Here is a 10,276-nt window from a genome sequence, read left to right on the forward strand (position 1 = left end):
AGATCCGGGCTCTCTTCAGTGCAACCCCTGCTGGATCAATCACTCATGGCTCTGCTTTTACATGTACTGCTTATAAACAAGTCTTTTTTATGTAAGCTTACAAACGCATCTCACACCACATAGAGAACATTTTGAAAAGGAACCATCTTAACTCACAAACCAAGCACACAGCAAATTTCCTAATCCCCAAACGCTTTCTATCCACCCACTGAGGGGTAGCCCAGTTGCTACGCTGGATGACTTGTCCCAGCGAAGAAAGAAAAAAAGAGTTGTGTAATGACCAAACGGGTTATTGATGTGATTTTGTACTGTCCATAGAAAAACTGATGGCCCCATGGGAGATTCAGGCATTGATTAAAAAGAAAAAACCTATCCAAATTTCAAACTTAAGTAATCGTACAAACTTCCTTAGTCCTTACACGAGTATAAAGACGATTAGACAAACAAGATCAACTAGTTTACAAGAAGGAAAACAAGTTTATAAATTGACTAAATATACACTGCCTAAGCAGTTAACAAGGTTAACATGCATTAGCCTTAGGTTTGATGTGTAGACACTTGGAATCCCTCTATAATAGGTAATTATAAAACCTACCTTAGAATCTCTTCAATTGTCTTGTGTATACTGCATTTCAAGCATTGATCATATTAAACTGGAATCTCGACAGCTGCTGTGGAATGGTAGAGATAACTGGCCCATATCTCTGCAACATGGTACAAAAGATGTGTCTTATTGGCATTGGAATGAAGTTTGAGTGTTTCCAAAAGAACATAGGTTTAAGTTCAGTACAGAAAGCTACCACAATGTGTTATGGTAACAAAAACTGAATAACTGAATTGCCTTCATAAGGGATCTACTAATCAAAAACACTATCGCATGATGATACCATAAGAGTTTAGGGCACATATACCCTATTTTATGAATAGGACACATATACCCTTCAAAGTTGACATCTGTACGTTTTTAGAAATATGAGGTTATAACCTCCAATATGCCACACATCTCACCATTCTATCATTCAATAGAAAAAAAAAAAAAATTGCAATTCTGCTTCTAAACTAATCTTCCAAGCATTAATAGGTTTCGATCATTAGCTCCTTAGGCTCAATTTGTTTGCAGTGCAAATTTCGTTTGCACTGGTGAAAATGCATGGAGTGCAAATAGGCTGGGTAAATTCTAATTTACTTTTGCTTCAGATTTGATTTTGTCTTATTTGCTTGTAAGGCCTCATTTGTTTGCTGGGAAGTTATCTACCCGAGGAAGTATTTGGGTAACATTTCCCCGGGTAAATGCATTTACCTATGTTATTTTGCCAGGAAATGTTAGCCAGGCAAACGAGTCAATTTCCCAAAACAGCCCCAACTTTTGTGGGCTGGCAGAGGCATTTTAGTCCCATAATAGTTTGACCAATTTTCCTCCACCGGTAAATGATTTACCCACCTAGAAGAAGGGTAACACTTACTCTGGAAAGTGGAACAAAAATTTACCAGAGGAAAAGTTCACTTTTCATGGGCCCTACACTTCCACATTGACCAACTCCCCCCCCCCCCCCCCCATCCTACTGACAAATGAGCGGGCCCTAAAAGTAAAATGATACGGTCCCCACCTTCTATGATAAAGAATGGAGATAAGAGAAGGGTTATTTGATTCAGAGTGAAATAGGAAGCAAGATGAAGTGGCCCCCTCTTTATATGAAAGAACTAAGGTTGGAGAAAAGTGGTGCAAATTTTACATCAGTTTTTGGGATCCAAAATTTGCACTTTAATGAGTACAAATGAGAAAGTTTGCATCAGGTACTGGAAACAGAGCCTTATGGATTAATATGTTTGTATCATAGTGGAATACATTCCTAAAGCAACACCCGTTGTCAAACATCTCTGATATGCATGTCCTCATTGACTACCAAGTCCATGACGAAGTTGCATAGGAAAAAACAAATATAGTTTTGCCATCACATACCTGAACATTATCATATAGCTCAAATAATGGGACTGCGAGCAGTTTCAGGTTTTTTGGCACAGCAAAGTACTCCCTTTCAGACAAGTGAACAAGGAAAAGCTTCTTACATTCCTAGAACAACAAATCCATTGGCTCAGCAAAGTCCAAAGTTCCCAAGATATATTAAAAAAAAAGAAGTTGAGCCTAACACAACATTTACCTTGGGTTTTGTGATATGAGGAGGACAATATGGATACATAATAGTTTCAAAGTTTGGCCTCCACCATATAGCTACACACTCTCCAATCTGCAATAAGATGCAATTATTTATTATGTCATCCACAGAGTAATCAATGAACCCTACATGTACCCTTTGGCATTCCAATAGACATCAACAGAGCAAGTTTTGCTTACAGATTTTCATCATTTCAGAGAGCAAGGCATTCATAGTATGAAAGTTGCAAATATGAGGATATTAATGAATGGACCCTTTGCAACTTAGGGATAGCCCCAATAGGTAATACAATGATGAAATATAGAACAAAACAGTCAGGCAATTTCCATGCCACCTACTGCCCATTTAAGTTGCATGTAACACTGATAAGGATGAGGGTTGAGGTAGTAGAAAAGATCTATGGGCTCAATTTAACAGAGACTACTGATCAGAAAACAATTTAACAGGGAATTTAGACTTAATAGAGTGGAGTGACAAGAATGGATTCATAGTTTCATACAGCCAACACAAACAGTTAAACAAGGCTTTGTCAGGTCAGGTTGAACTGAAGTTGCATAGTGGCATTCTTGGCAATAGCAAGCACCATGCATGATATATAGTTTTCTCATGGCCATTTTATTATTGAGTCACAAATGTAGATATTTTCAGACATCACCACATCACACGTGCAACTGAAATAGAAACAATGGCATCAGAAATAAGATATGAGACCAATTTTGAAACTTAAAAAAACATAAGAAACAAACCTGCCAATCTGGCTGGAGAGCAGGAGAATTAGCAGCAAGTTTGCTAGACAATTTTCTCTTCAAGCCCTCAATTTCTACAAATGTTGCAAATAATATAGATAGTCAGAGAAGCAGAGATACAAGAATTGACACGAGGCATTGTCACTTGGGGCATAGGGGCAATACCATTCTCTCCAGGCTTCAAACGACCACCAGGAAGTTTGCAGAAGGTGTTCCCAATTTGCAGTAGCAATATGTGAGGATGATTATGCTCCTGTACCTGTAAATTCAAAACCATGTTTCTCAGCTACAAGAAGGAATAACAATACCTGTATAAAATAAGGTAATGATTTGGTCCAAGCTGAAAGGAATCATTATATAATAGAGGCGATCTTGTTAAGGAACTCTGATACTTGGTTGGCATGTTTACGATGAAACTGGCAATACTTAGGGGTAGCACTCAGACTCAGCAGCACACAAGATATGAAATATCCTTCAATCAATTTGCTCCAAGGGGATATTGAAGACAATGGCAGGGATGTTATACGATTGTAGACAGAAAACAGGTTCCAGTTACAACAAACAATCCAGATTTTTTTTTTTGAGAAGTAATGAACAATCCAGATTCACCATTTGATAAATTGAAATGGACGGTGACTCATCCAGGACATCTCCCTTGACATGATGTGGGTTACCCTGTTATAAAGGAAGTAGTACTGCACTAGAGCAGAACAGTTGCCATTCAAGGAAAAGTCGGTAATCAAATCTATCATGAAATTATTTTCAGATTTGCAACAAACTACACTTGGCATGTGTAAGCATTGTTTTTCAGAAATGGTGATGGGATTACATACAAAATTTCAGAAAAAGGAATTGCATAAACAGTTAAATTTTTTTAACCTTCTGAGGAGCTTCATCCAACACTTTAGGTTTTCCAATGTAACCAAGACTTTTCCATGAGATCTGATGGAAGCGCAAGAGGAGACTGGGCCCTGTTTGTCAAATATGCTCCCTAAGCAAGGGTCTGCAGGGAAGGAGAGTTGAATCAAAGAATGGTATGTCTTTAACAAGCAAGCAATTAAATCTGGCATGACAACAACCTAATACAAGGATTGTGAATATTTAGACTGTTCAGGGTGGAGCTGACTATGAGTCTGCCTCATTGCATCAAGTTAAACCATGCCAACTCAAGCCAAGACCCGATAAGTTTGACATTGAACTCACCTACAAAAGCAACTAAAACTCTCTTCTCTTAAAGAGAACATGAAGTAAATGATTTAGAAGATATCATAAACAAATACCACCAGGGTGATTTGCATGGCACCAAATCCCAATCCCAAAAACTTTTGCAATATTTTCTCATGAACCATGACATGTTTTACCAATCAAAATAGCATCCTGATGTGTTTCTTCCCCATGATAGAGAGATAATCAGCATCTTCAAAAAAATGATAGACACAATCAAGGATACAATACATAAGTGTAGAATTTGATGGATGTCTTCTTTATGGGTTTAAATTGAAATCTGTCATCATCATGGATTTCAAGCAAAACTTTTCTGTATCCTTAAGGAAAAGCACATGAAAATTATTAGAAGATATCATAAACCATTACCATGGACATTTGCTTTGCATTACCAATCGCAAATTCAGAAGAAAGAATGCTGCATCAGGTTTGAAGCATGTTATCCCGAATCCAAATAGATTTCCTTCCCATGTTAGATTATCCAACTTGGCCTTAATTCCAACCATTTGGAGCTGAGAACATGAATCCTGTTCTATCAAGAGCTAGGGTTTCATTTTTTTTTTCTTTTTTGATAGTAAAGATAAAATTTATTAAAAGGGTACAAGAATGGTGATGAAAAATCACCAAGAAAATCCAACAACTGCACCAATACTCATCCCTCCCTCCCTGAAAAAACTCAACCTGACAGGAACCTTTAAAGAGCAACATTTTCTGTCAAATTATAATTCTGAGGATGATCATTTGAGCCCAATTGCCCATGAAAAAATGCTGAAAGTTTAGGTCCATATCCGGTCTACACCTCCCAAGTTCAGTAGGACCAACATTACACAATGCCTTTATCAAGCAATTTTTTTTACCACTATATACCATTTTGGTCTCCCCCTAGGTCTTTTAGAACCTTTTACTTGAATCAATTCATTCACCATTGATGCAGCATTGGTTGTCTATACACATGACAACTTTCTCAGTCAACTTTTCCTCATCTTGTCACTAATTAGAGCGACTCTTAAGTCCTCTCTGATGTGCTAATTTTTATTCAGTCCTTTCTAGTATTGCCATTCGTCCATCTCAGCTAAACTCATTTTTATAAACATATTGTTTCTTGATTGCCCAACACTTATAGCATTGCTGAACTTATTACTGTCTCATAGAATTTTCCTTTCAGTCTCATTGGTATATGCTGGTTACACAGAAAACCAGATGCACCTCTCTATTTCGACCACCCTATTTTAATTCTATGGGCAATGTCCTCTTTAATGTCCCCATTATGAATAGAAATAAAAAAAAAAAGTCCCCATTATGAATGATCCATCGAAAGTACTAAAAGTGCTTAGTTTGGAACATTTTGATTCTACTGATATTTTTATTAAAATTGCAAAATATGAATTATGTCTTAGTCAGATTTATCTTGGAGCATTTTGATTCTAAAGAAAAAAGCATCTCCCCATTCTTATAGTTTTTCATTCAACCCACCTTTAGTCTTATCAACCAAAACTATATCATCAGCAAACAACATATACCATGGGACTTCCTCCAATAAATGTCTAATTAGTTCATCCACAATAATGCAAAAAGTTACAAAATAAGTAATAACCTTTAGAGTAACCCGTTGTGATTGGAAATTCTCATATCTACTTTTTGAGTTCTAACACCGGTTACCATTCCTTCATATGTATCCCTAATGACATCAATATACCTACACAAAGCCTCTTTTTTTCCCAAAGCCTCCCAGATAACTTCTCTAGGGACCTTATTATATGCTTTTACCAAGTCAATAAATACCAAGTAGAGATCTGTCCTCTATTTTGTAAACATTTCCATTAATCTCTCAAGTAAAATGATAACATTCATATACCAATAAACAAAGATAGCTTCCATAGCTGATCTCCCCAGCATGAATTCAAATTAGTTTTCTAATATACTAGTCACATGTCTTAGTCGTTGTTCAATCACCCTTTCACAAAATATCTTTCCCATACCAGAGTGTACTCCAAAAAGGACATGCTAAAGAGCCACCAAGGTAAAGCAAAAAGGGAGCAAATATTATCTGGGGCATAGCCTTGAGAATTTAGACAAAAAAGTCAACCCTCTAAAGAAAACCAAATATCAAGCAATAGAACTCACAAGAATAAGCTGAGCATAAAGTCAAAGAATATGCCCCCTTGCAATATTCAGAGTTGGGGAAGACTGAAATATTTATTCCTGGAAAGATAACTCGTTTGCAGTTGGAAATTTTTGTTACCTTTCCCTAGGCTTTACTGGGCTTTGGCTAAAGTTGGAAGATCCATTCATGAGTTTTATTCCATGAATGGAGCCTCAATGTTGTGGAACCCCAGCTTCAAAGGCTGTTCTTGAGTACAAGGATCAATTAACCATTACTACTACTGCAAAATCTAAGGATTTTTCCATCCTATCAGATCAAAGGAATGACAAAACTTGGCAGAAGCAGCAGAATCTACTTTCTCCATCTTATTAGTACAAGAATAACTCAGAAGCATTAACCATGATGAAACTTGGCAGAACCTACCTATTTTGAATAAAAAGTAGGGTATTGAGGTCTTCTCCAACTCCTTGTGGAAGAACATAGGGGATCTTGTCTAATAGAGAAGAGAATACAATTTTGGTCTTTAGCAGTGCTGTTGAAGCAGCAGATTCCAAATTGGAGACGATGCTCCTTTTATTTGGCCTAAGGAGTGCTATCTCAAGGAGGCTCTATTCTTTGGTAAAGGGGATTCTTCGTACATAATTGAATGGAGTAGAAGGGTCTATTTGTTTGCTCTGAAGTTTGACATCTGAAAGTGCAATAGTTACATTAAGAGGCATATTGGTATTGGTGAACTTTCTTTCCTCTGAACCCTAAACGCAGAGAATGTTGTTTTGAATTCTGAATTCTAAAAATTATCAAATATCCATTTTGACCCCATATGTGACAATTTTTATTTGTCTTTTTTTGGGGTATCATTGGAAAACAAAAAATTGTATCATTTCACTTTAAGAGATAAGAGATAAGAGGAAACGAGCAACCATTTTTCTCTTAAAGTTAAAAGATTCCTCTTAAGAGAGAAGAGTTAAGAGGAAACAAACAGCCCCAAAGTCTCAAAAGGGCCACTCGGGGATTATTTAAAATGCTCAAGAACAAGTAAATAAATTAAATAAACAAACAAAGGAAGAAAAGAGAACTTCTAAAAATGCCAAGAGGATAGGGAATTGCATTGGTAACATGTATATTTAGGGAAACTAGCAACTTAGGCTAGCTCTTATTGTAATAAAATGTCCGGATTTGTTACACACACAAAGATGCAGAACTGGGTAAGATTGTTTGCACCTACCAGCAGGATCGCTTCAACACTTGTCCGCATACCTTCCTTCATATAGCTGCAAATAAGAATCGATAAAACTGCTCAGTGAAATGCTCAAGATATGATATTACAAATAGAGCAGACAGTTATCATTCAAACTAAGCCACAAGCAACACAATCCAGTGAACTTGTCTTAGCATTCATCCAATAAGCCCTTAACAAGCATCATATTTGTTCCATTATATGGATAACTGGGTACATTTTATCCCAAATCTAAATCTCTCGATTCCTTGTAATACCAACTGTAAAATTAAATCAGATCAACAATCCATCTCCTTGGTAAGCATATAAACATGAGATAACTCATCATTCACCACTAACAAAATTAATTAATCATTGAACACGGGTATGAAAATCATAAATAATCTCAAACATGAACATCGGGTATCATTTAAATGGAAAGACCGCCCAATAAAAACAATATCCACCAATGCTTCTGAGCTACATGCTTACATTGCACTATTATGCGAATCTAACTGAAGCTGTAACCTAAATGATGAAAGCATCACAGAAAGAACCAGCGTCCATAAAATGAGCAGAAAATTGAACCGAATGATGTGCCTAAATTATACAACTTTTCACGAGAGCGATAAAAGGAAGGTTCTGTTTGCCATCCAGTGAAGTTCATTTTCTTTTTCCCCCTTTCACCTTTTCTGCCAGTTTGCTCGGATCAAATATCAAATTAAACCAACATAATCCTCAGAATAGAAACTGGGTCGAACATTATACGAGAAAGCTGAAGACTTGGAGAATGTGCAACAAAAGAGGCACAGTGAGACATAAAACCTCGCGCAGGAGTTAGCACCTAGATTTCGTTTTAGACGAAGAGGAACGAAGAAGGGAAATATGGCTGATAAGTAAGATTCAAGATTTAGGGTTTTTATGTTCTGCGCTTTGTTATGTGTCGCGTTAGAACACATACTTACTTGACTTTCATTCGAGCGAGACGATCCGCGACTGAAGTGTCTTTCTCCATCTTCGGCTCCTTCGTTCCGAAGGTGTAGCTCGACAGAGGGTACGTATTCACGATAGAGTTAACCATCTCTCTGTCCGCTGCTCGCTCGTCTGCTTGCACGTTTTCTTTGTGTTCTTCCAACTAAAACAGAGCAATGACTGTTCTTCACTTCTTTGTCGTCCTCGAAATTTATGTAGCAATATTTTTTTTCCCTGCAAATGTTTGTAAATTTACAAGAAAACCATTTACAGTGACGAATATACCCTCGTCCCTCCCATCCTATGAACTACTGAAGAGACCCGTGCGATCCACGGCCTGATGTTAAAAGTATGGCATTGTGATCGAATTTAATTGGCTGTGAGCGAGCACCATATTTAATTTTTTTTTTACTTTTAAAAAATAAAAAAAATCACAAAATTCTGAAGAGATTGGAAAGCAATATGAGAAATCTGGTGTGGGAATTGTGTTTTAAGTAGGGAAAATTCTTGATTAGCCCCCTCCTAATCAAGAGTCGAATTTAATTGGCCGTTCCTGAACAATCGAATTTTAAAGGGAAAATCCACTTCAGAAATCTGAAATTGCAGCCCCTATAAACTGCATCCTGCCCGTTAATTTGGCATCAATTCAAGGGCAGATTCAGTCCACCCCTAGAAATTTTAGCTCCACCATAAGGTGGACTGAACTATAAAAACCCCAATTTTAAAATGCAACAATCCGAACTTTCAAAACGTGTCAATTCAATACCTACTGTTAACTAGCCATTAAGTGGCATTTGAAAAATACACAAATACCTTTTGAAAATCATCTAATTTTCTTTATCGACCATCCAAACGTTGACAAAAAAATTAATAATCCCAAATCCTTACGTTTTCTATTCAAGAAAGTTGGGGTCACGTCTCAGTGGTTATTCTGGACCCCAACTTTCTTAAATAAAAGAATAAATGATTTAGGACTATTGATTTTTTGTCAAAGTTTGGATAGTTGATAAAGAAAATTAGATGACACTCGAAGAGCATTTGTGTCTTTCTTAAAGGCATTTAATAGCTGGTTTATGGTAGGTACTGGAATTGACACGTTTTGAAAGTTCATGTACTGAATTGTCGCATTTTAAAGTTTTGGGACCAAAGTGTTACTAGGCCCAAAGTACAAGGTACTAATTGGAAATTTTTCCTTTTAATTATAAAGATATGGAATGTTAGGTAGGTATCTTCAAGAATTAAAGTATTAGTATGTATCAAATATGTATCGGACATTTTGAATACAGATATGCTTTGAAAACACATGGATACGAATGAAAAATATGGAATCGTTGGATATGTTATGAAAATGTATCCAAATTCCATAAGTATATTAGTACCACTAAGTTTAATGTCAAAATAATCACAAATAATATATAAATGCATAGGAAGTGTATATTTTTATAGTATATATGAAAAAATACATTACAATTATTATACTATAATGCATAGATATCATACAACTTTATTGAAAATACAATAATCAAGAGTCCAAGACATATATTATATAAATTTTTACAAATTAATACATACATAGCCATTATTATTTTATTTTCTATTAAAGTCCAAGGCAAAAAAAAAAACATATGCAACTATTATATTTGAATTATTATATTAATTATTTTATATTTATTTTTTTTAATTTTTAACTTTAACAAAAAAAGGTCAATTAAAATTTTAATTCTCAAATGTTTGGTAAATAATATTTTTATTTTTGTAAACAATAATTATGTTATTATAAAATGTGAATTAAAATATCAATTAATAAATTACAAAAATATATAATCTTAAAATATATCAA

The 10,276-nt window shown here is 35.7% G+C and overlaps 1 protein-coding gene across 1 annotated transcript; it reads right to left on the minus strand.

The window, feature by feature from the left end:
• Positions 1-354: 354 nt before the first annotated feature.
• On the minus strand, positions 355-8,637 carry LOC104596119 (pre-mRNA cleavage factor Im 25 kDa subunit 2). Its single transcript, XM_010257147.3, has 7 exons — positions 8,430-8,637; positions 7,474-7,519; positions 3,086-3,179; positions 2,921-2,994; positions 2,160-2,246; positions 1,961-2,071; positions 355-704 (listed from the first exon to the last, which is right to left on the minus strand). Exons 1-7 carry the CDS (start codon positions 8,543-8,545, stop codon positions 633-635), a joined length of 600 nt encoding a protein of 199 aa, XP_010255449.1. The 5' UTR covers positions 8,546-8,637; the 3' UTR covers positions 355-632.
• Between the last annotated feature and the right edge of the window lie 1,639 nt (positions 8,638-10,276).

This window comes from Nelumbo nucifera, chromosome 1 (assembly GCF_055504915.1).
Source record: "Nelumbo nucifera cultivar China Antique chromosome 1, China Antique-T2T, whole genome shotgun sequence".
NCBI lineage: Eukaryota > Viridiplantae > Streptophyta > Magnoliopsida > Proteales > Nelumbonaceae > Nelumbo > Nelumbo nucifera.